The sequence below is a fragment of the Paracoccidioides brasiliensis genome (assembly GCF_000150735.1).
Source record: "Paracoccidioides brasiliensis Pb18 unplaced genomic scaffold supercont2.3, whole genome shotgun sequence".
Taxonomy (NCBI): Eukaryota; Fungi; Ascomycota; class Eurotiomycetes; order Onygenales; family Ajellomycetaceae; genus Paracoccidioides; species Paracoccidioides brasiliensis.
This window is the reverse complement of record NW_011371360.1, coordinates 369,681-394,661: the sequence shown is the minus strand read 5'-3', so window position 1 is coordinate 394,661 and position 24,981 is coordinate 369,681. Positions and strand designations below refer to the sequence as shown.

General features: G+C 46.2%; 9 protein-coding genes across 9 annotated transcripts; 6 read left to right on the top strand and 3 right to left on the bottom strand.

The window, feature by feature from the left end:
* Nucleotides 1-47: 47 nt before the first annotated feature.
* PADG_02516 (uncharacterized protein) lies at nt 48-653 on the top strand (the record flags this gene model as incomplete). Its single annotated transcript, XM_010759716.1, has 2 exons — nt 48-367; nt 614-653. 2 exons carry the CDS (start codon nt 48-50, stop codon nt 651-653), a joined length of 360 nt encoding a protein of 119 aa, XP_010758018.1.
* Nucleotides 654-1,765: 1,112 nt separating this feature from the next.
* On the bottom strand, nt 1,766-3,641 carry PADG_02515 (uncharacterized protein; the record flags this gene model as incomplete). Its single annotated transcript, XM_010760190.1, has 2 exons — nt 1,766-3,349; nt 3,408-3,641. The coding sequence occupies 2 exons, from the start codon at nt 3,639-3,641 to the stop codon at nt 1,766-1,768; spliced, it is 1,818 nt and encodes a 605-aa protein (XP_010758492.1).
* An 808-nt stretch (nt 3,642-4,449) lies between these two features.
* Nucleotides 4,450-7,139, top strand: PADG_02514 (uncharacterized protein; the record flags this gene model as incomplete). The annotated part of the gene is made up of 4 exons (XM_010759715.1): nt 4,450-4,473; nt 4,530-4,634; nt 4,700-5,384; nt 5,449-7,139. The coding sequence occupies 4 exons, from the start codon at nt 4,450-4,452 to the stop codon at nt 7,137-7,139; spliced, it is 2,505 nt and encodes an 834-aa protein (XP_010758017.1).
* A 2,049-nt stretch (nt 7,140-9,188) lies between these two features.
* On the bottom strand, nt 9,189-10,019 carry PADG_02513 (Fe-S protein assembly co-chaperone HscB; the record flags this gene model as incomplete). Its single annotated transcript, XM_010759714.1, has 1 exon — nt 9,189-10,019. The coding sequence occupies one exon, from the start codon at nt 10,017-10,019 to the stop codon at nt 9,189-9,191; it is 831 nt and encodes a 276-aa protein (XP_010758016.1).
* Nucleotides 10,020-12,315: 2,296 nt separating this feature from the next.
* PADG_02512 (uncharacterized protein) lies at nt 12,316-13,827 on the top strand (the record flags this gene model as incomplete). The annotated part of the gene is made up of 3 exons (XM_010759713.1): nt 12,316-12,401; nt 12,629-13,114; nt 13,197-13,827. 3 exons carry the CDS (start codon nt 12,316-12,318, stop codon nt 13,825-13,827), a joined length of 1,203 nt encoding a protein of 400 aa, XP_010758015.1.
* A 1,402-nt stretch (nt 13,828-15,229) lies between these two features.
* On the top strand, nt 15,230-16,534 carry PADG_02511 (uncharacterized protein; the record flags this gene model as incomplete). The annotated part of the gene is made up of 1 exon (XM_010760189.1): nt 15,230-16,534. One exon carries the CDS (start codon nt 15,230-15,232, stop codon nt 16,532-16,534), a length of 1,305 nt encoding a protein of 434 aa, XP_010758491.1.
* Nucleotides 16,535-17,350: 816 nt separating this feature from the next.
* On the bottom strand, nt 17,351-18,886 carry PADG_02510 (uncharacterized protein; the record flags this gene model as incomplete). Its single annotated transcript, XM_010759712.1, has 1 exon — nt 17,351-18,886. One exon carries the CDS (start codon nt 18,884-18,886, stop codon nt 17,351-17,353), a length of 1,536 nt encoding a protein of 511 aa, XP_010758014.1.
* Nucleotides 18,887-20,632: 1,746 nt separating this feature from the next.
* PADG_02509 (uncharacterized protein) lies at nt 20,633-22,336 on the top strand (the record flags this gene model as incomplete). The annotated part of the gene is made up of 5 exons (XM_010759711.1): nt 20,633-21,239; nt 21,298-21,412; nt 21,501-21,619; nt 21,666-21,998; nt 22,101-22,336. The coding sequence occupies 5 exons, from the start codon at nt 20,633-20,635 to the stop codon at nt 22,334-22,336; spliced, it is 1,410 nt and encodes a 469-aa protein (XP_010758013.1).
* A 958-nt stretch (nt 22,337-23,294) lies between these two features.
* PADG_02508 (uncharacterized protein) lies at nt 23,295-24,674 on the top strand (the record flags this gene model as incomplete). Its single annotated transcript, XM_010760188.1, has 2 exons — nt 23,295-23,968; nt 24,032-24,674. The coding sequence occupies 2 exons, from the start codon at nt 23,295-23,297 to the stop codon at nt 24,672-24,674; spliced, it is 1,317 nt and encodes a 438-aa protein (XP_010758490.1).
* Nucleotides 24,675-24,981: the final 307 nt, after the last annotated feature.

Below are 24,981 nucleotides of genomic sequence, written 5' to 3'. Positions count from 1 at the left end.
TCGTTTTGAAAAGATCAAAAAAAAATACAACTATTAAAACATAATCCATGGTTAGCCAGTTCCCGGTGTCCGCCTCCTCTTCAGACCTTCTGCACGCAGGCGGCATGTCCTTGTCCTACATACATGTACGACATCACCCGAACACGATCATGCTTATAGCGGCCCAGACAGCCCAAGCTAAAGCCACACAAAAACTTCGAGAAGGCAGAGCCGAAGGAGAGGTCATCGCCCGCGCTTGGAGACCCTTTTCTCCTCTAGGCTCTCGCGCCGCTTTCGATTTTCTTGTCACACCTGTGTTGGCTTTCGACTTGGGAGAACGGGAGGCTTGCACAACTTCCTGCAAGGGATTCCCTGGGGTGAAGGACTGGTACGGGGCCAAGAAGTGGCAACATCCATTGATAGTAACAGTCATAACAACACACGGAGAGCTTCAGTCAATGTTTGTAAAGTTATCCGTTCTGAAGCTCGTCGACCCTCCTTTATTGGATTTTTTTTTCTCTTCGTGTCTCGGTAACTATGCTTGAAAACAGGTTTGGTACTTTTCTAATATGTGACCGATCTTCTCTTTATGACTGCTGTGGTATTCATCCGAGCTGATGTCATTGTATAACAGTTTTGTGCATCCGGATCTGGCATCTTCGTATGAATTATGATGCATAGGTTCTGTATCCCTGCCCAGGGCCATCAAACCACAAACCGTTGGGGCTCTCTGCTAGGGCGTTTTCTGCAAGATTATCACACATATTACGGGATCTTTCTGTGTAAAGAGGTTAGTGCATCACCGTTCTGCATGTATATTTTAGTAATGAGGACACCTGTTTCCAATGTATGTCCATGTCCCGTTCATGTATGATATGCATATCAGTACATATGCACACCCTCATTTGCACCAACATGAATCGGAATGTGTAGGTAATGTACATGACATTTCGCCACGTCCATGACAAAGCCAACAAATTTTCCACAACCATTTTTTTTGAGAGAAGAGTTCGATTCCGTATCCCTCGCTCCACAATAAACCTAACTTCAATCAACCACCAAGAGGAAAAGCATTGCGAGAGAAACGAGCATCAATTCCAGCAAATTGCCGCTTACATCTATTTGTACTCATGTATCAAGTTCCAAATCCAACAGGTTAAGTATTTTTTTTTGATGGGTTTCCATGAATTGTTTTATTGGCGAATGCTGTCTTGAATAGATACATTCCGTAGTCAGGAGAAAGGTGGGTTTGAATGTTGTATGAAACAGCTCTAGTCTGGGGTAGGATGCTGGCATGGCGATGAAATGAAAAGTGTCTATTTGGGATGCTCTTCTATAATTAGATTTGGAGCAATGAGCAATGCTCTCCGCGCGTAGTCTTTTTCGTCGATGTTGTTATATGGCTTTGATAATTTTTCCTTTAAATTCTATAGGAACTTTCTCCACTCTACCTACTATCTTCTTAGTGATTTTCTCGTAAATCAAACTCAACCCTACCCCTGAGTAATCTAGCCGTTTAGATAAAACTTTTTTTTTAACTTTGTATGCAACTAATTAAGCAATAAAAGATGGCAGGCATACAGAGAGTTGCACTCTCATTTTCTGTCCTTCGTTAGGAACATGCATAATGGTGTAGAAAAATACATTTAATCCCTTTCCTTTAATCTGTTGAGCAGATGAATACAGTTTCCTATGTATGTGATAAGAGCTGTCAAAAAGGAACGTTCGAATAAGATGAGATTTAACCGTTGTCGCCGAAGGAGGGCTGGGGAAGGCAGGTCACTCACTAGAGGCCCTTGAGAGAATTCCACTTCTGCCACGCACCAATTACGATACCGGCTATCAAGAGCACTCCGTTGAAGCCAGCGAGAATGTAGAACGGCGATTTGGGGGAAACTTTGTCTGAGAGGAGACCCCCAACTTTCGTGAGGATCAGAATGCCTGCGCCTCCGTATAGGGAATACATCCCAGCCACAGACCCCTTGAGATGGACTAGGTTGTTGGCGTTTGCAGACGGCGACATCGGCTTTGGAAGAAGAGTAGATTGTTCATTTGTAACTGAAGTCCTGGCGCCTAGTGGCCCATCTGAATCTGTCTGGCCCGTCGAATGAACTTGCCGTCCTTCCGAGCCATGTTCTAACGACGCATCTCGGAGTTGACTGGATTCAATGACGCTGATGCTGAGACCTGCAAGGCTGCAGACGATCGAACCAATCTGGCTAATCCCAATGAACGCCATGGAAATGAAGATGACTGGGCTTCCTTCAGGGCCATGTATCTGAGGGGTTGGTAGGAGGGTTAGAAAAATATAGCCAATAATTCCAATCAAAGCGGCGGAGAGTAAGGGAATGTTGTGTCGAGTCGATTTTGCTGAGAAATAACCAAAGATTGGTGCGCAGCACAAAGCGATAAGTTGTGCAACACCAGTAAGAATTGAGGCCACAATGTAGGCCTTGGGACATGACTTTCTTATTCCGCCCTGATCTGTCTCCAATATATGAATTTGGACATTATCTTTCCCCCCATGGCAGAGGCCAGAATGTTTGTAATGCTGATTAACATACAGGGGAATGAATAGAGAAATGGCAACGGTAGAGGCCCGAGCAACAAATCCACCCAAATAAGCTAGTCCGATACCTGGCTGCTTGAATCCAAGGAGGAATGCTGCGCTGAACAGTGATAGGTATGCTTTTGGAAAAAAAGATAATAAGAATGATCTGGAAGTTGTAGTAGGCTCTGATTCGTCCGATGGATGAGCCTTAGGCGATCTGAATAGTGACCTCCAGCCCGTGTACCGATCATCAGGCAAATGTCGTAGGCCAATAAGACAGGCTAACGAAACTATAAATGCAAGCACAGCAACTATGTAATAGCTTAATCTGATTGATTGAACCGGAGATTGCCCAGACTTTTCAAACCATGCTGGAAGAGGTAGAAAAATCAACAACGCGACAACGGCACCGCAGCCCGTAAGCATGCCGACAATACCAGCTAAATGTGAGGTTGAGCTCCTCTCTGGTGCTTTTTCGACTACTTCTGAATTTCGTAAACCCATCTGATAAAGGGCAGGAGTTATCGTCAACTCTGAAGAGTGAGATGATCTGGGTGCATGGCCACTACATCTCTCAGATTCACCAGGTCGAGGAGGACTGGGTGTAGGTTCTCCGGAGTTATGGTTCATTGAGGAGACTTTACTCAAGAAGCCATGGTTTGCTGTTATAGCTGGAAGGACAGCAGTTACCATAGTGGTTACCGCTGATCCACCAAGGCTAAACAGGAGTCGGCCTAGGAGGAGCTGCGGATAGACATTTCGTGCTTGCACGATGAGGGCCAATGCCAGCGCAATGATCGCGTACCCAACCGAGCATACCTTGACACATATGTAAGTAAACTCATTGAGATAGCGATCCGGGAAGGCTTGAACTCACATATCTGACGCCTATCCGATCCGACAGTATTCCCCATACCGGGCACGCTATGAGAGCAAATAGCTCGTCCGCAAACCCGAGAGTACCAACAGCATCTCCCTCCCCGCTTGGGAGATTGATTAGGTCTGTGACCACAAAGGATATTGAGGAGTTTAGAAAGACGAGGAAGGAGATTGAGAAGAGGCAAACACCCAGAAGATAGGATGCGGTTTGCAATTTGGTCGCGGTAAACATCATGACGTTTGGTTGCGTGGAAGCTTGTTACGCTCCTGCAATGTTTCAGTTAACATTGCAATTCAACTAGAGCAGTAAACAAGCACCGGAATAACCTGGAAAGAGAATTCTAATTATTACCTCAACCATACTGGAGCGATTGAATATTGTAATTGACACCTCAGCATTTGTACGTTGGAACGATGCGAACGGCATAAGCCTGATGAAACTAACTCAGTTTAGTTATCAGATTGAGATTGATAATAGTTATGTAAGCGTTGACGTGGAGTTCTGGAAGGTTTGGCGCTATCTGTTTACAGTTTAGCGCATCTAAGAATGGATCACATCACGTGATAGTGCTCTGATCCCATTTCCGATTATTTATAGATCTACAGAGTCTGTTTTGAGAAGTAATAGCAAAGAGAAGATACTCCGTATATTTCTGTAGTTTTACTCTTCTTCCAGTATTCGGAAAAAAAAGGGAGCGTTGGTATTCGGAAGCTCAATTGGCGACTTGTTTTATCACCACGTGACCTAGAGCTTAGTCATTATGTCCAAATTCAGCTCTCTGATTGGCCCCACGTCTTCCCTTCCGCTGTTCTCCATTTCGACTCTTTGGGACATTTAACTGATGATAGCTGGCATAGTCAGTCTTGATCTTCTGCGCAACCATATTCGAATCAACTAACCGTAGACAACGGGAAAACCCACTGGGTTTGGTTTCACTCTTCTCTTTAACTATGTTTCAATAAGTCTCTGTTTCCTTGGTATCCCTTTCTTTTCCTTGGTATAAGCCAGCTGGGACCGAGTGAACTTGAGCCCTTCTGCCATGAGATTAGCAGCTTATGCTGGGGTATGATATATTCTTGTGTCCTGAAATCCACAAAGCCGATTCTAAATGAGTTTTAGGTCTCGACGGCCCTGGCTGCCGGTGTCATCCTTAAAGCTTTGCACCAGCGAGCAAACTTCTATTCCGCTTGCGTTTATCTGTCCCAGAGCAATGCGAACCTTATGGTACGTAAACGTTGCCGACGGGACTCTGAAGATTGGATCAACGGCTGACATTGACTGGCACTTAGATTCTAACGAACCTTTGTCTAATGGTCGTTGGATTCGTACTATATGGATTACAGAGGTTGCTGTACGGACCCCTCCGCCCCATCGAAACGGAACAGCTGTATGAGAAAGCTTGGTTCGCGGTAATGGAAACATGCCTTGCGATGACTACATTTCGCGGCGACCTGGGTGCCTGGTTCTTGGCAATGTTTGTCTGCCTTCTCATTGGGAAGGTTTGGGGATGGATTGGGGAGGGTCGTGTTGAAATACTGGAACAACAGCCGCCGCAAAACCCCCGCCTTTTTCACACACGGCTGACTCTGTCCCTTATTTTGTCCGTGACATTCAACGGCCTTTTACTCGAATATGCCGTGAAAACCGTTCTGCTCCAGGCTCGTCCGGATATGATGGTGATGTTTGGATTCGAGTTTGCCATCCTATCAATCCTGTCGACTTCGACTGCAGCGAGATATGCCATCTCCCTGTGGGATATTTATATAACTAGACAACAACGACGGGCTAAGATGGAGGAACGAATAGCAGAGATAAGAGTAGCTCGAGAGGAAGCTATTCAGCAGCGATCGGATTCCAGGTCTGAGGAAGCCTTGAACAATTTACCAAACGAAGATGATATTGACGAAATGGAACTCGATGTTCCTGGCTGGGAAGAAAAAGGTCGATGGGTATTTTACCTTGATCTTGTAACTGGTGAGTGAGCATCAAGTCTCCCTTTCTCCGTTAGCAATCTTTCGAAAGCTGATCGAAAATCCAGACTTCCTGAAACTTGTCGTCTACATATCCTTCTTTGCAATCCTTTTCAGTTTCTACGGTTTACCAATCCACATTCTTCGGGACGTTGTGCTTACAATGAGGTCATTTGGGAAACGTGTTGTTGACTTCCTTCGCTACCGCAATGCTACGAGAGATATGAATGAGCGTTACCCAGATGCCACTGTTGAGGAAATGACGGATGCGGATGTGTGTATCATCTGTCGCGAAGAAATGGAGCCTTGGCCCCCAGTTGGTGTCCCAAATGGCAATGGAGCTGCAGCCAGACCGCCAGTTTCAGACCGATTGCGACCGAAGAAACTTCCTTGCGGCCATATTCTCCACTTCGCATGCCTTCGCAGCTGGCTGGAACGTCAACAAAATTGCCCAACTTGTAGACGGCCTGTTGCCCCGGTAGTCCAAACCGGTATTTTTGGAGCTCCTGCTGCTCCTCCTGCAGTTCCTGGTGGCAGGGGTAACGTTGGAGGCGTGCCTCCAGCCCAAGCTCCTGGAGCCAATGGCCAGCCCGGGGAAGCTCGACCAAGAGCGTGGGTCTTCAACTTCGGCCCCATTCGCATCGGATTCGGTGCTGGTCGTGGGGACCTATTCCAGAACCTAGCGCAACAGATCCACAATGGAGACGTACCTCTTCCCCCACCAGCTGCTAATCAAATCGCGGGACTCGCTGTACCGCAACAGATTGGTTTCGGATTTGGCTTCGGGCGCCCCCCAATTCAACAACCGCCCCTCCTTCAGCAAGGCCTTCAGCAGCCCCTTCACCAAATTCCACAGCAAACCACCACAACTACCCAATTCAACATTCACTATACACAGGCTCAACTTCATCAAATCGAGCAACAAATTTCCCAAGAAATAAATGCTCTGCGGACTGCGGCTGAACAACTACAGGTCGTCCGCTTATTACAAATTGAATTGGCCAGACTTCGCGCAGTTCAAGCCAACACAACAAGCGCAAACAGACCCATTCCTGGCCAACCACCTCCCGCAGCCATTCCATCCCTTCCAACCACTACTCCTACTGCTCTAGCATCATCACATATTCCGTACACTGGCAGCCAAAGACAGTTCACATCCAATCCACAAGTCCCCGCACTAAGTTCAGGGGACAATCGTCTTCCTGAAGGACTAACTCTGCCGCAAGGTTGGACATTATTACCTTTACAGCAGGTCAATAATTCCGGACAACCGTCCACACAAACCTCAACCCTTCAAGCCACCAATCCCCCATCCTCACAGACTGCCTCAACCCCTACAGCCAATCATCAAGCATCTTCAATGCCAAATATCTTCCAACCGTCCAATCCAGAAACAGCCGATTGGAGTGCGCCATCTAACCCCCCTCCCTCAAATCATCAGCGTCCTCTCTTTGATACCGCTTCCATACATCCCCAGTTCTCATTTTCCACACCGAATAGCGGAACCAACAACGTGCCAGTACAACCCAGTTCGGCCAATAGTCACCCTTCTGAAGAATCCATGCCTGCCCCCCCAGACTGGGCTCCTGCTGCATCAAATGCGGCAATTAATACATCTGCAACTGCAGCTGACAAAACGACGTCTGACGCAGGTATTGAGGATAATAAGGACGACGATCATGAGTCATCCGACCGGTTGTTGTCGAAGGGCAAGTCTCGTGCAACTACGGTAGAAGATTACATTGAAGATGATGCTTGATAGACGTGCGAATGGATGTTACGGTGTGTGTGTGTGTGTGTGTGTGTGTGCGTGCATAATCATGGACAATAAATCTACACAATGAATGGGTGCTGGGAGGTTGTTACATTCCTTCTGCCAATTTTTCTTTCTTTCTTTCTTTTCTTTTCTTTTTTTTGGACTTCTAAACATTCATGTATCTATTACGTACCTGATCAAGAAAACCACCCAACAAAACGTCTAGCAATCATAATGGAAGGATATGTATGATTTGTTGGCAGCTGCATTTTTTAGTTCACCACTTTCATATTGATTTCATAGCGCTCTGCTTCCTGCTTTTTCCCTCTTGTTCTTGACATTTTGATACACCAAAAACAACATGTGTGGAATGTTTGCACACACTTTCTTTTTTGTTTATTATTATTATATTTGTATTGTATTGTAGTGTCCAGGGCTGGATTTCAAGATATTACTATCTACGCTTTAGCATATTTAGCAAGTTTCGTGGGTAAGGAATTCAAGTCTGGGTAAAATAGCACATAGCCAAGGTAATACGGGGTTATCAGGCATTGTCCACTGAGGGGAAATCCCTGTGAGGACTACGAGGCAGGCTGCACAATGTCAACATCATTTTCTTGCAACATACGGAGTACAGCATCAATGATACCTCTTTTGCAGATTTCATTGTTAGTGTCGTCAAAGCATGTGCTTCTCCATGGTTTGTCGCACGGGTATTATCGGAGGCTGACTACCCCGGTGAGTCGCTTGAGGTTGGCTTTGCTTGGGCTCTTCCTGCTGGACAACGCGCAGAACGCAGTCATCCAGATGCCCGTAAAAATAATAAATATGAGTCCATTGTTTCTACCTTATAATTTTAATGTTAAAATTTTCTAATTTATTAATAAATTTTTGTGAGGAATTTACAAGTCGCCAAATGATTCTTAGAGGAAAAGAAAAGATGTTTATATCTGTAACAACTAAATGAATTAACTCCAAAGTATTAGCATCTCATGGAGAAGTCAAACTTCTTAATTTAATGGTCCGACAATGTCAAAGTAAAAGAAGCAGATGAAGAGTATCAACATTTTAGATCTAAAAAAACATATGAAAGATTATTTATTTGTGAGCAAAGAATACAGTCTTAAAGCTTCAAGTCAAAAATATCAAATTCTGAAGACTACAGTTGATATGATAAAGAATTAAATCTATTATTTTTTTTTTCTTTAAAAATGAATATGTTACAGAGCTGTTGAGTTAGCATCTCATTTATCCATAAAGTTTCACATTGCAGAAGGTGATGTTCAAGGTTACAAATGTTACTATTTACAGCTGCCTTTCAAACTGAAATTGACAAAGCAATGTCAAATGATTGGACTGACAACTGTTCTTTCTGCTTGGCGGGCAGGTGAAGCTGCATCATGTCATTGATGCCGGATTGCATGGTGGAAAAATAGAAGAATGGTTGGTTAGTTAACAAGGAGCTAAAGTTGTTTACTTAGTAAATTTTTTTTTATGCACACCAGGTCCATATCTTCAGGAGATTTGACGAGCAGTTGCATATCTTACAAATAAGAGGCATCATCCTCCCAGACATTTCAATATAAGCTATTGTTTTGTGTCACAATATTTTGGATCTGATGCCTGTTCCTACATATAGGAAGCCATGCTGCAGCTGAAAAATATAACTGGATGAGAGGATGAATTTGGAAAAAGCGCAACACATTGATTCGACACCTCATTCTGAAGGAATCCAAACTCTCAGCAATCAGAGGGCATATCACGTCACATATCGCAATAAAGGACATTCTAGAACCAGGCGTACCTCACCAGTGTTGGCAATTCTTCTACATCCGATAAAAAACCCACAAACATCAGAAACAAGCATTGACAAAGACATCTCATTTTTGTTCCCATGATGTACACGGATGAAATGAAATGACATCCAAGGATGGAAAGGGGAAAAATAAAAATAAATAAAAATATAAAATAAATATAAAAATAAAAGGAAAGGAAAGGAAATAAAGGAAAGGAATAAAAGGAATGGAATAATAGGCCAGGGAAATTAGCCATCTAATGTATCAGTCTAACACCTTTCCCGGGCTCCCACTCCCTCAGTCCTTCTCGAATGGTATACCAAAATCTCAACCTAACGCACTCCTTCCTCGCCTCGTCAATATTTCCCTGATCCAACGCCGACCCCAGCGCTGCCACACATCCATTAATCCTCTCCTCGTTTTCCTCTTTTAACTGCGCAACCGTCAGCTCATCCTGCGCTTCTTCAATGGTTTCCTGAACCTCGAGCACCCGCATCAACGTCTCCATATCCTGCGGGTGATCCTTGGCGCCGTCCTCAGCCTCCAGGTCGATCCCATGCTGAGAGGCGAGAATATATTGTGCGCGCGACAGTGGATCTGACAGGGCACGGTATGCTTCATTGATGCGAGAGGAGAGCGCCTCTGCGCGCTGCTTCTTTGGTCCTGGTGGATACTTGTCAGGATGGGCGCGGGCTTGGAGACGGAGGAATTCGCGGCGAAGGTCCGGAATGGAGATAGAGAAGGAACCTCTTGGTGGGGGAACAGGGATGGTTTCGGGAAAGATGGTATAGTGGGTAGAGATATCTGGGGGTTTGTTTATGAGTGATTCCGCATCGTCTGTCGAATTATTTTGCTCTCCATTCTGCAGCGGAGATGGGTTGCTGACGGCGGAGAAACCGGACCTAGTTGATATACTGCATGAATTATGATAATTTCGATTGGCGAGAGATAGATGACAGGTTCTACGCTGGCATAATATGCATATTCTGTATCTGTCTGATGGGCGAGAAATATTGCTTGTTCGGGTGAGGGTTGGAGATCGGCTTATTTGCCTCAGCGCAGCAGTTGATGGGAAGGCCCTGGGCATATTCGTCAGGTCCCGCAGACAGGCTGGTCGAGGGGGAAAACCCAGACACGGCCAGTCACTCAGTCTCCGATAGTGATTGATTAAACTTCGGTGTGTCCTACTGAAGTGTATGGCATGCAAATAAATGGTTTTGCGATTGAGTCGCATTCAGTCGTATTGCGTCACTTATGAAAACTTGGACTTGAACTTTGCATAGAACTAAAGTTAGTTAATTTTAGTAACTAGGCTTATATAATCAGAACCAAGAACTAACGTAATCAATAAGTGAGTGAACCACTTCCCACCCTTCATATAATGAGAAATGCTCTGCATCAAAAATGTCAACCACACAAAGAAATAAAGCCTCTACTCAGGAAGGAAGGCTTCTTTTAGCCATTCAAACACTTAAAAATGATCAAATTTCAAGTGTATGAGCTGCAGCAAAGCTATATGAAGTCTCTTATGCAACTTTAACTCATTGCATACATGGTTGTACAATACATGTTGACACTCCTCCAAAGAACCAGAAACTTAGTCTTACAGAGGAAGAATCTCTTGTTCAATGAATTCTGGCCATGGATGAGTGAGGTCAGCCTCCCTGAGTTGCAGCTGTATGAGAAATGGCCAATCTTCTTCTTGCTAGTCAAGAATCCAACCCCCCATCCACAGTGAGTGAATGCTAGGTATGAAACTTTGTCAAGTGCCATGATGAGCTGAAATTCAAGTTCTCATGCAAGTATGATCATCAGTGGGCTCTATGTGAGGATTCTAAGGTTATCTGTGAGTGATTTAGGCTTGTACAAAACACTATTGTGAAGTATGAGATCCTGGAAGATGATATCTACAATTTTGATAAGATAGGGTTTCAGATGAGTGTAATTGAGACTGTCAGAGTGATGACTGAATCTGAAAGAGCTGAGAATCTCAAGCTTGTACAGCCTGAAGATCAGAAATGAGTGACTGTTATTGCTGGAGTCAATGCAACTGACTGAGCCTTATATACAATGATTATTCTCAAAGAAAAGATGCATCAATTTTGCTGGTATGAGACAGAAGGGCCACCACACAACTGGGTGATTGAAGTCAGTGAGAATGACTGGATCACTGATCAGCTGGGCTTGTACTGACTGAAAGAGATGTTCAACAAGGAGACTCTACTCCACCGCCAACCTACAAGAATGCAGTCGCGGGATGGACATCTCCTGAATCGGAGCCTGACTCGGTATCTGTGATCTCCGACAGATCGCACTACACACAACTCCCCGTGTCCTCCAAGCTTTTGTAAGCTATTTCTGCACCTGCATGCTGCATGGGGTGGGGGGGGGGGGGGGGGGGGGGGCCAGTATGTGTATCCGTGTGGACGTAGGCCTATATCATTAATATACGTAATTATCTGCGAAGACTTCGAAGGTTTGTCCTGACTCCAAAATCTTGGTTCTGTGAACAATTTTGTTAATATATGGCTACGGATCAATTTCCTCACTGATGTTGGTTTTTTGTCTCTGATTATTTTCCAAGTTTCGGTTCCTTTCTTCCTTGTTCATTAATATAAACTTTATTGTAAATGATGTGGATCGTTCTATACAGATTATAACATAATCGGACACCTGTTCATACACTTTCCCATATCACAATTCCCTGCAACCATCGTGCTGCTCAATTTATGAGATCACACTCATCAGACGCACGGTTGAATGGTCTGGATCCTTTTATATGGTTTAGCTGTTTCATTCCATTCTCCAAAAGTTGTCAAAATGCGATTCTCATGATCTACTTAAGGCGGGTCTTCCGGCGGAAAGTCATCATTGAGAATGGAGTAGTTGGTGTGGAGGCAGATGATATTTTAACTACTTGGCCTGGGATACAACATCGTCTCGTTCCTAAATTCCTCACAGCCAAATAACTAGAGCTCATCCTCCTTAGTGTGCTCCAGTTTTGGTTAGATTTGGGGTTGACCAGATCCATGCAGCTGGATGTGGAATATGATTAATAACTACTCCGTAGAAAATTAAACATGGAAAACGCGTGAAGAGGCACGTTTGGACGGCGTAGTTAAACCACTAGAAATTAAAGATGAAACATTGGATACCGGAGCAAAGCTACTCCGTCCCGAGCGCGCAAATGCACATGGGACGCTGGCTGAGCCTGATCCAGACGGACCTGTAATCTGTACCACCGCGAGCGGTAACTGCTTTACCATCTAAATTTCTAGTGTTTGGCGAACCATTCCAGGGAGTCGTCTCCCCACGCCCCAGCCTAGCCCAGCCGCTGTTCTCTCCGCTGCCGGAAAACCGCCCCTCCTCACGCTCCCGCCGCGATGGCGCCCAACCTGGAGGTGCGGGCCCGGAAATTCCGTGCAATGTTTGACAGAGCAAAAGCTACATATCTGAAGAAAAATCAATGGTATGTAGTATGTATATACAAGCCATGGAGAGGGGAGGGAGAAGGGGGGGGAGAAGGGGGGGGAGAAGGGGGGGGGGGGAAGGCGGGGGAGGGGGGGGAAAAGAGAAGAACAATAAAGAAAGGCAGACCAAATTTCTTAAGATAACATATAGCTCTATCTGACTAGAGGGGTTTGGCTTCACTGAGCAAAAGGTAACCCATGAGAGCAGTGATAATCAGGTAAACAGGCCTTCATTCTGGGGCTGGCTCCCGGTCGAGATCCAGATCAATATTTTTAGCCACTGTCGTCTGCAGGATATAGTCCACTTGCGGCTGACGTCCAGAGCCTTCACCACTCTCATTGATACCCACGAAGAAGCGATTTCGCGGAAATATCTACGGCTTCGAAGACACGGAAGTTTGCCGTCTCCCATCGATGAATCAAGGACATATACACGGGAGCCGGAGGATGACGTGATCCTTCTCTCTGATCTGTTTCCCCCTCCCCGGCGTGAAAATAGCGACCAGGGCGTCTATACTTTTCGGTATCTCTGGAGTTTGCGGAAGCGCCAGGAGGTGTGTTCGAAGTTGTCGTACTATCTTGCAGATAGAGTGCTGGACAGATATATGCAAACTTCACTGGAAAACGATCCCCCGTTTGCCTCCAAAAAGGATTTACAGGCCTCTCATGAGTGTCGGGTAGCTCAGCTGCAGTTCAAGCTCACCCCTCTCATGTGTGTAAATATATACTTACACCTCGATGCTACCCCCATAATCCATCGATCAAGTTATCTCCATATTGACAATTGCTCCCAGGTTCTACACCCTCTTCTTCCTAGAAACCTACGCCCGCGCCCGCCTCGACCTGCAATCCGATCTCTACGCCACATACCTAGCTGGCCGACTCCCTGTCCCAATCCAACCTCCCGACCGCTCTCGCATGTTCCGCAAACTGCAAGCTGAAATCGTCAGAACCCCTCCCTTCACCAACACCCGCACCTTGATCTCCACCCACCACTGCACCCACCTTTTGGTCTCCTATCTGCGCTTTACTCTCTCTCCCGAACCACCCTTCCACACATCGTGCGACCCCTGGATCAGCATGCTGCTTACCACGTCCGGCCTGGGCCGTATTGCTGAATTTTTCGCCGCGGAAAAGGGCGGGGGCAATAACCAACGGACCATGCGCAAGGAGTTTATGCGCAACATGCAGGCGGATTGGGACGCGAGCAGGAACGATGTGCGGGCTTGCATGGTGTATGGGGATGGGGAGGAGAGCGTGAAACCGCCTCCTATACGGGAGATTTGGTTTGAAGCGGCAAGGACTGAGATGCGGGTTCGCGGGGTGTTGCCGCATCAGACGGAGGATTGGGTGGAGGTGAGCGGAGGGGCGAGGATCAGCATTGGTTGTCAGAATTGTGTCGCTGAAGATGGGTGGTTGGCCTGATGATTTGCATCGTCCATTTTTTTATTTTATTTTTATTTTTATTTATTTATTTATTTATTTATTTATTTATTTATTTATTTATTTATTTATTTATTTATATATATATATATTCTTTTTTTTTTCGCCTGTTTTCCCCCTCATTCTTATTCCTTCACATTTCCTTTTATTGTTTAGGTTGCACGGTTTGTGGGGGAGTTGTTGGATAGATTGGATAGATTGTTTTTTGCATCGAGCCACATTGATGAATTCTAGTCTTATGGATACTGTGATTTGTTCCAATTTGGATCTTTTGTACATAATGTTGATATATCAACAGCTCACAGCTTACAGCGTACAGAGTATAGATTGTATACAACTAACTAGTTATCTCTATCTATATTTACTGGTTAAGCATTCCCCGAAACTGTGGCAGACCTGTGGTTTTCATCGCTTGGCACACTGGTCTGATAAAATTGATGGCCTGAAACCTTCGAAGGTTATTTTAACCTTCACTCATCAACCAAAACCGTGCCTCATTTCCACGCATTCCACCCCTGGACAAAGTATTTAAAGCATTTCTAGGGATAAGCATGCCAACCAAGTTCGAGTGTCTCCACCAACGGGGGGGGGGGGGGGGGGTTCTGCATGTTTGGCTCATTGGATTGAAACTTCTCCAGGATTTCCCTGCAATCCTCACAATGCCTCACTTGTAGTCTCCTGACTTTCCCCCCCTCCAGGGCCTAGCTTCACGGATTAGTCGCGAGCTATGTAGTACATACTGGGCCAACATGCAAGAGAACCGGGCCAGTCTTCGGGAGGCATTCAGGGTAAACTCAGACATCATTTGGCGGTGAGCTTTTCTCGAGATACCCCGTTCACCCGTGCGGGGCAGATAAATGTCAGTCGCCTGCCTTACCATGACACGATGACACCATGAGTGTTTTGGATATTCTTCTTGTCATTATATTGACACGCATGGTTAAGACTTATTGATAATGCCAATCAATATTAGTTTGACTTTTGTGTCGGCTGCGAAGTGGTTGTGCCGGGTCAGCCGAAGGACTGCCCTGTCGAAGGAGACTTGTCAAATGTACTCATCCCCACTTCCTACATACGATCTGCTTTCCAATCCATTCTCTTTTCTCCTGTGCCAGGAAATACTATCCTCTTACTTTGAGGGACTGTCAACGACACAGAACCTGCGTTGCTTGCTCTCTGATTGTCACTCCACTGAAGCGATTTTCGAGTGGCTCGGTATGGCAAAAGCCGCCTGGGGTTTCTCAGTGCATCAAGGGAAACCCAGGTGTTTAACCGCTGGATGGCATTACTAGTTGCCTTGCCCCAGAGTGGCTAATAAATTCCCGCTATTTTGTCATCTATTTTATGCCCTCCTCTGGGGACTTTCCGTTGCCTTCCCAGGGCCATGCCTTTCCTTATTGTACTTGATAATCCGCAAACAGTGTGGTCACCAGGGTCCATTATCCAGGGCAAAGTCGTGTTGAATTCAGCCCAAGACGAGGCGGTGTCGTCTGTAACCATTTCGTTTTTGGGGAAAGCAAAGACTCGGTTTAGAACCTCAGACGGAGGCCCATATACGGGACGCGTCCAATTTTTCTCGTATTTTCAACAGTTGTTCCGTGGGAACTATACCTTCTCTGCCTCCAAACGTCTCGAATGGCCTTTCCAATTCGTCTTCCCGGACACACCAGTCAACAAACAATCCGACGTCACTCAGGGTAACTTTTTGCGACGCATGGATGGATATCCGCTTCCACCAACCTTTAGCTACGAGTCTGTTTATCTTACCTCGAACGAAACGCACTGCCGTATACAATATCAGCTATCCGCAGAGCTTCAACGCCCGTCGTCCTTCAGTTTATCATCTGGAACTGTGCGTGCGCAAAAATCACTAAATTTTACACCCCACCGCTCAGAAGCATCGCCAGCAACAAACTTTTCACCCGCACCATCCACTTGGACCGTCTTCAGCAAGAAAATCCTTCCGGAATACGAAAACTACGAACCAACCATGAAAGAAAAGGTAACCTCCATCTTCTCATCCAAAACCAAACTCCCCAGCTCAGCCTTCAGAATCATCACCAAACTACCCGACAAGGTGGTCCTAGGCCAATCAATTCCACTGCTGGTCAGTGCCACACACCTCCCTGAACTCTCCACTACCGAAATCATCCCCATAATCCGCCTCCGCCACCTATCTCTAACCCTCAGGACGCACACATCGTTCTGCGGCATCTCGACATGGGGAGGAACGCACGATGGCAACAAGGATGAAAAGCTCATCGTAGCCCACCGCACCAACCTTGACATCCCTCTGGAAAGCCAGCCTTGCCACCTGGGGTGGCCTCTGAACAACCCCTGCCTCCAATCACTGGCGCCTAGCTTCGTGAGCGATATCATTCGGCGCAGCTATAGCTTGCACCTAAAAATTATGGTGGAGTGTGCTGAATGCACGAAGAGTATCCACGCGAGTAGAATGTGGTTTGATGTCATGTCGTCGAGTTATTCGCAAGAGCCTCTCGGACCGGCGCCCATTGAGGAAGACGTGGTGGCGGTGGTGGTGGAGGAGGAGGAGGAGGAGGAGGAGGAGGAGATGCGGATGTGTTCTGGTGTTGTGGGAAGGTCTTGGGATCATGCGCCGGAATATGACTTTGTTGATTCGAAAGGGAACCAGAAGCCCGACCTAGAGCTACCGGCATATCAACCCTAAGTCGCTGGGGTTGTTGCTTGTCAGTTTTATTTTGGGGGTTTTTGTTTTTCATTTCTTGTGGGTTTATATCTACGACGGACACTCGCAATGTTTAGGTTCAATTAAGTGTTTTATTTTAGGATTCTGCTTGTGATTTCTATGGTTCATGCCCTTCTACAGATACCCTTTCTGCATCAAAATGGCCTTTGAAAATATTATTCAGTGTTTACTTGCTTTTTTTAAAACCTCTATTTGTATCGTCAGAGAAAAAGAGAATTACCGTTTAAATTGTTCCAAGCGGTTCATTAGTTCATTCGTCATCCGCAATGTGTGTGTGCACAAGATTTATGAAAGCTTATTCTGACTCAGCGCCCACCCATCCTATGACCCCTTGATCGCTCGCAAAATAAGTTGCAACAGTAGGTCAACTACGGTGGGCAGGGCAATGTCGGCTGGTGTTTCCACTAGGATGTCTGTGGTTTGATTTCTTCAGCTTCCTTTGGGCATAGGATATCTGCAAGAGGCGCTAGTGACAATTGTATATTTATTGAGGGAGGGTCGACGATGGGAGAAGTGTAGGGATGAAAACAGGCTTCCACACATTGATAATACCTTGAATCATCTCCCAAACGACTGTGAACGAGGATATAGCATGGTGACGGACGACCAGACTTCAGCGAGGCTGAGCAGCTCGAAATTTTTAGGCGCAGTGAATAATGAGCAGTTCGATTTGTTCGAGATTGCCCATATTTTTGTTGCGTGCCGACTAAACAGGCTTCACGAACTGAACAACCTGACAAACTACTACTCAGGGTCGGCTCGCTCTGCCATCATCAGTCATCCTTCGATGCCCCAGAGTTTCACCGTACGGTCGTGACCACAGCTAGCAATCCATTTCACATCATCGCTTACATCAGCACTGAGAACGTTTCCAGCATGACCGCTCAGCGACTTGACGAGTGCCCAGTCATCAGCACTGAAGACATTGACATTCTTGTCGAAGCCACTGGAGACGAAGAAAGTGCCCGACTTCTTTGGCTGCAAGGATTGGGACGACGAGGTTAATTGGTCCACAGGTGGCGTGGAAGGACTAGTCATTCCGTCGCCATTCTGGTCTTGCAACGGGACGGACGGGAGATATGAAGACGACGTTTCAGTTCCTTTGTACCACCTGAGGTCTGAGACAACACCTCGATGAGCTCCTACCCCGCCGATACATCGCACTTGTCTGATATCCCAGCATTTAACCCAGCCATCGCCGGATCCAGAGAGCACGCGATATCCGTCAACACCCCAGTCCAAACCGTATATTTCTCGTATATGTCCCTCCAGAATCATGACCGTTCGACCAGTGCGTAGATCCCAGATACGTCCATAGCTATCGAGACCGCCACTGGCAAGAAGGGAGCCATCCGGATTAAACGCTAATGAATATACTTCTCGAGAATGGCCCTCCTGCAAAAGGAGCTCTGTGCTCGTTGTAACATCCCACAGTCGCCATGTAGTGTCGTAGGAAGCGGACGCCAAGTAGTCTCCTGAGGGGTGGAATTCGACACGGCAGACGCGTCCGGAGTGACCCGACAGTGTCGTTACTGGTGTATCCTGTGTGAGAGACCAAAGATTGACGTTCCCTTCGCCGCCACCAGATGCAAGGTTGATGGACGACTCAGATACATTCGATTCGGGCTTTGTAGCGCCTGGAAACCAAGAAATACCTCCAACACGGTCGGAATGGCCTCGTAGCGTGGTTTTCTCATCCAAACTTGGTACATTGAGAAGTTTAATCCCCCCGCCCCAGTTTCCTGCAGCTAGAGTTTGACCATTGGGAGCAAAACGGACGATGCTCACTGGCCGCTCGCCGGCAATTTGGGATCCGTATAGGTCGAAACTTTGCAATTTCTCTTTAATCGCCTTGCGATGCTTTATATGTGTCCGTAGGGGGATGGTTGATTCCTCTTTCTGCCGCTCAATCCTGGCTTTTGCCCGTGGCAGCGAAAATCTAGCTATTTTTTTTCGCGCCTCCAGCAATTCCGGGCCACCCTCAGTATAGAATTCCTCCTCGCCTTCTCCTTCCTCCTCCTCCTCCTCCTCCTCACCCTCTTTCATAAGTTCATCCTCCCCTTCTTCACCGCCAGCAGCTCCAGCTGCCTCCTTCCGCTCTTCAAGGTCGGTTAAGAGCTCACGCAATCGATCTCGTCGGTCAGTGGCATCTTCAGCGAAGAGGGTTATGGGTTGTCCAAGCTCGCGTAGTCTAGCACGAACTCGACCATCATCTGTGGGGACTGCAATCGCAGCAGCTCTTCTTCGACGAGAGAACTGGGAAAGAATGGCAGAGGCTTTTTCGGGAGCAATACCCGCAGTTGCAGAGGGCATATCATAGTCTCGGTCCAAGGCTAAGCTTCCGGAAAAGCAAACTATTAGGACACCACTTTAACGGGGAAAATGGGGGGGGGGGGGGAAGGAGAACATGATCGTTATCCACTTTTAGAGATTTATCACTTACGGATGTTGTTCAAGTCAACTCCCATTTCCGTATCCTATTCCAAGACGACAGGGAGCTGATCAGTTGAGGTCGGACAATGGAAACGGGCTGGACGAGCAGGTCCTTTGGGAGAGATATTTTGTGAACATGGTCATGCAAACAGAGGGTGTATAAAGCAAGGGGTAATGGAGAAATGAAGTGATATATCACCATACCTCTGGAGCATCCTCCACATAAGCTCTCCTTGAGGGATGCATTTTGCCCAAGTTTCCGACAGAAATGAGGATAATGCGACTGGAGGAATGAGAACGTGGTTCGCCAAACGTAAACCAATGAATGTAAATTCAGTGCATATGGACGCTTTGTATACTACTCTTCAAGAATTCTCGAGATACCGTCATTGCTGGCAGGTAGTCATAAATCTGTACGTAGGAAGATGTGCCGAGTTGACCCACAAAATATGTTAATTACAGTTGAACATGGTTTTAAAAAAAGTCGAACGTGGTTTTAAAAGAGTTGAACGTGGTTTTAAAACCATGTGATCATCAACTGGGTGACATAAACAAACACAACACACGCACGCACGCACACGCACACACACACGTGCACACACACACAAAAATATCTTAACTGGCCAGATAGATACAACCACACATATTACAATATTACTAATACATCTCTCTTCAACCTCCCGTCCCTCAACACCAAGGCTGGAGGGAGGTCAAGGGGCTGGGATTGGGTTAACTAGCTTAGAATTAGTTTATATAGGGGTTAGGATGCCCGCAAATCATGTCGCTGTGGTTCGAAGCTCGATGCCTTAGAGTGTCATGTGACATCCCACAAGCGTCCCAACCTGGTTGATGCGGCCTGGCCGCGAGCTCAAACCTCAACCTCAACGTTTGACATCAACAGTTGAATTCTGCAAGTATTCATTGCAGCGGGGTCTGGTTTTTTTTTCTTCCCAAGGGTTGAAGGACCCACCGCCTGCAAAGTTATAGATACCATGTATAACTTGATCTTTGTTTGCTTTGAACTCTAGCCTTATCTGCTCTCCATAGTTAGTCACACCATAGATTTCGAAGTTTAGTCCCTTTTTTTACTCTTTGGCTTGGTATTCATGGCGCAATTTAAGCAACAGGGCTTACCGCCAATCTGTATCAACAGATTTGGGGTTGATCTGTTCAAAATTTCAGAAAGCCGTGGAGCCTGCCAGAGGCCCAAAGTCTAATAGCATGCTACCAAATATTTGGTGCAAACGCTCCATTTCTGATGCAAGGTGCAAAGGCTTGAGAGCTATATATCTCCCAGCCCCCCACCCCTGGAACCTGCAGATCTACTTCACCCAGTGTAATGGGATCAATCTGTTTATCTGTTGTGCTCTCTACCTTCGGAATGCACAAGACATGTCTATGACTGTCTCACCAAGTTAAATCTCAGTATTTATAGTGGACGAATCAGGTTACCTAAGCGATTCGCTCCTCTTTGAACTGTAACTGTAAAGTTTAGCAACACTTCATCTCTTCAAGATAGCCTGGCTGGATGTTACACTTCCTGCAGACTCTGCTCCATTAATTCAAAGTCTCTCGTTCCAACTTTTCTATCTACTCTTGCTGCGTGTTCTCAACTTCTATGAAAAGATGGAGGAAGTCATTTCAGCTGCAGTTCCTTGTCAAGCGGATCAGAAGAACTACAAACTCCAGTTGATTCCAAAGGACGTCATCCCGTCATGGGGCAGGCGAACTGAAGTCCCTCGACTTCATGGCGCGTTATCTCTCGTGATTATGATGGCATGTCCTACCACAATACTCTTCTGGTATGTGGCCCTGCAGCATTTTGACGGCTCCTTACTGTCGACTGCTGTGGCCCTCAAAAACGAGGGTCTCTTTTCGTTTTATCACCGGTACTGCCCAGTCCCCAATTTGCAAACAGCCTTGGCGTATGGAGGATGGGTTCTATTCCAGGCCCTGCTTTACAGCTTTCTCCCAGGGTCAACACAGGAAGGTCAGCCAACCCCTGCGGGGAACGTTCTGAAATACAAAATCAATGGGATGTTGGCTGCGATGGTTACTGTGTGGCTATTTGCCATTATCAGCTTGTATGGAGGGATTCCGGTTTCCACCTTCGTTGCCGACAATTGGGGATCACTGCTTACCACTTTCAATATCTATGGCCTGTTTCTCACTCTGGCCTTCTACCTAAAAGCCCACCTCTGGCCATCTCATCCTGAGGACAGAAAGTTCAGCGGTTAGATCATGCAGCTCTTCCTTCCATATCCCTTCACCCCCGTTAACATTTGCCACAGGATCTCCATTGTACGATCTTTACATGGGAATTGAGTTGAACCCACGCTTGGGCCAATCCTGGGATATGAAACTGTTTCACAATGGCCGTCCTGGCATCATTGGCTGGATATTGATGTGAGATAATGGAATATCTGTTCAGCTGTATATCGTAGCTGAACGTATTCAATGATATGCCCCCCATGGACTAACAAGAATAATATAGTGACATCTCATTTACTGCGCTGCAATTTTGTCGACACGGATACATTACAAACTCGATTCTAATTGCTGATGTCCTCCATCTGACGTATATCGTGGATTTTTTCTTCAACGAAGACTGGTGTGTTTACATGAGAGCGAAATTTGCATGTATACCTGCTAAAACAAGTTTCATTTAGGTACCTCAAAACTATTGACATGGCTCACGACCACGTTGGATTTTATCTAGCCTGGGGTTCCGCTGCCTGGCTCCCGACAATATACACGTTGCAGCCCCAGTTTTTAGCTGTTCACCCGGTTACGCTGTCTCCAACTGCAGCCGCTACGATTTTGACTGCTGGTTTTGGTGGATATGCACTTTTCCGGTCTGCGAATCACCAAAAGTTCCTCGTGCGTGATACCCAGGGCAAATGTTTGATTTGGGGCAAGGTTCCAGAGTTTATCCATGGCGAGTACAAAACCACGAACGGTCTGACTCATAAATCGATCATAATCTGTTCCGGTATGTTATTTTGCCATTTTTCTTTCACTCATTCTGTCACTTGACATTTTTGTTAAGTCGGTTACTAACCTAGACATGCACTTCTTTTTTTGTCTCTGGCAGGATGGTGGGGGGTTGTCCGTCATGCGAATTACTTGGGAGATCTCATCCTGTCCTATGCGATGTGCGCTACCTGCGGATTTACCCATTTGCTCCCGTGGACATATGCCCTATTCATGACAACAATTCTTGTTCACCGATGCTATCGAGATGAACAGCGATGTATCAAGAAATACGGGAAGACTTGGGAGGAGTACTGCAACAAAGTCAAGTGGAGAATCATCCCTGGGATCTTTTAGTGTTGTCCCAATCATGTGAAATTGTTATCTCGTAGGCCAGAAGAATATCAGGAGATTGAAATGGATTAAAAAAGGTATTGTCCCTTTGGGCCAGCATTTGAGTTATATCCCATACAAGATGCAGAAATATTTCGTGTTTGAAGGTATGGGCAGGGAAATGCACTGCGGACAAAACAATGTGCCAATTATCTTGATATTCGACATTGTCATGAGATGGCAGGAAGGAGAGCTTTTGAAGAGAGATCAACATGGGAATAGGGCAAATGTTGCATGCCCCAGTTTATGTATATATGTTTCACTCCTATTTAAATACCCAAACATCTTTTTGATGCCTCGGTGATTTGAAGAGAAACTTTACATTGAACCCTAGGTGACTGCCGAGTTACCAACCAACGCTGCCCTGAACCTCAGAATGTGGACGTGTGGAATAGAGTTTGATATACCGGCGTTGCTGGTTTCTTGCGACTAGTTATACGCGCGTTTATTACTAAGCGCGTACTCAGGTTACTTTGTCAAATGCGGTATATAAATGGTCGCTTCATAGTTAGCTATGAGATATTTTTAGCTCTTCCTGTTTTTTTTACTTGCAGGGATAAAGCCCACATATTACATTACTATGTGAAATTGCTGGTTAAAGCTGCATGCACCGAACTGCCGATTGGTCAATTGCTTTGCATTGTCGAGTAAACTAATTTTTGGCGCCTGCGTCAAACTGAAACTTCCCGGCCTTGACGTTGAACGTTCATCGAACTTCTTCAAAAAAACGAATTCACCAATAAAACAACGCATATTATGTTTATCCGCGTCTTTATGTACGATTGCTATGGCTGGAACTTCTTTGTAACGATTTCATCCTAAAACATCCAGCACATGCGTCTGACCTACGACGATCTCCCGAGCTTGTCCCAATGCTCTCACAGGTCTTACCTGCACAGGAGGGCAGAGTTCCGTACTTAGTATGGACAGGGTGATAGTGGCCAGAGCAAGCCGGCTACGGGGCTTGGCCCAAATGCGGCTGTGGAACGTGGTGGGTTCCGGTTGGTCCCTATGGTCTGAATCGGCTTCTCATGGAACCAACTTTTCTCGAGCCCCTTGCACATCCGCAGTTACACGATCTCGGGGCGTGGGAGCGGACAGGTCGTTCCACTCAAGCCCTTCCCTAATGGCGGAATATCGTGTGTCCTATCGCATCGCAGCGTCAGCTTCCGGAAAGGGGCACAAACTTTCACCTACAAAAAATGTCATAAATTTTAATCCTGGCAAGACGGACGCGATTGGTTTACATAAGGGGGTAACTGCTGCGGCCTGGAAGAGGTCTCGGTTTGATAGTGGAGAGGATGCGTTTTTCGTGAGCAAAATCGACAATGAAACCAATTCTGTTGCTTTCGGTGTGGCAGACGGGGTGGGGGGGTGGGCTGAGTACGGCGTGGATCCGGCGGATTTCTCTCATGCGTTGTGCAGCAACATGGCCCAGGTAGCGTTGGATTGGGATAGAAAATTCGATAAATTGAGGGCCAGGACCCTGATGCAGGCGGGCTATGAGAGATGCAAAGCAGATCAGACAATTTTTGCGGGTGGAAGTACGGCTTGTGTTGGGGTTGCTCATCAAGACGGCAAGGTGGAACTTGCAAAGTATGCACCTATTTTCACCACAAAAGAATCGTGCAAGTTTTTAATACTAACAGTTTAATTCAGCCTCGGAGATTCAGGATCCATTGTTTGCCGTCTTGCAGCCATTCATCATTATTCAGTCCCTCAAACCCACAATTTCAATACCCCATACCAGCTTACCTTAGTTCCGCCACTTATGCGACTCCAATCTTCAATATTCGGGGGACGTGTTTTCGAAGATTTTCCTTACCACGCGAACGTAACCAATTTGAAAATGCAACATGGTGACGTGCTTATTCTCGCTACTGACGGGGTTCTGGACAATTTATTCAACCAGGACATTCTAAATATCGTAACCAACCAAATGATATCTACGGGTGCATGGAATGGCTCCTCAGACTCGGGAATCAGTGTTTCTGCTGAACTTGATAAACTTACACATGTCGGAGGCCTTGTCCCATCCTTAGAAATCTCCCTGTCGCCAAACAACCATATTCCCAATCGCCAAATGCCCTATGCTCAAGAACAACTTCATACTCTGCAAAGTCTCCTTGCACTTTCAATTGTTCGGCAGGCAAAAGTTGCCAGTGTGGATCATCACCGGGACGGGCCATTTGCAAAACAGGCACAAAGATATCGTACCTTGGACAAATTCCGAGGTGGCAAGGTAGACGACATCTGTGTTGTTATTGTTGTAGCTGTTGAGGAAGGGAGAGCTGGGCCTTAACACAATCCCTCCATGGTATCAAAATGCAAGGCAAAAAGGATAAGAAGATACGAACGACTGACTGCTCACGAATCTCACATCTCGACATAGTGGCGGAAAGGGACTAAAACATCCATTATCATGGGTCATCGAGGATGTGTCTCGACACATGAAAGAAACGACATGGTGACCCAGCTCCTATCATCAAATGTTTTCGTCCATAAGGGTGTTTTAACATTTTCCTCCAAAGCATTACAATCACATCAAACTTGGATGACCTTCCCTATCGCCTTGCATCCGACGCACTTTATTCTCGTCACCGCATTCA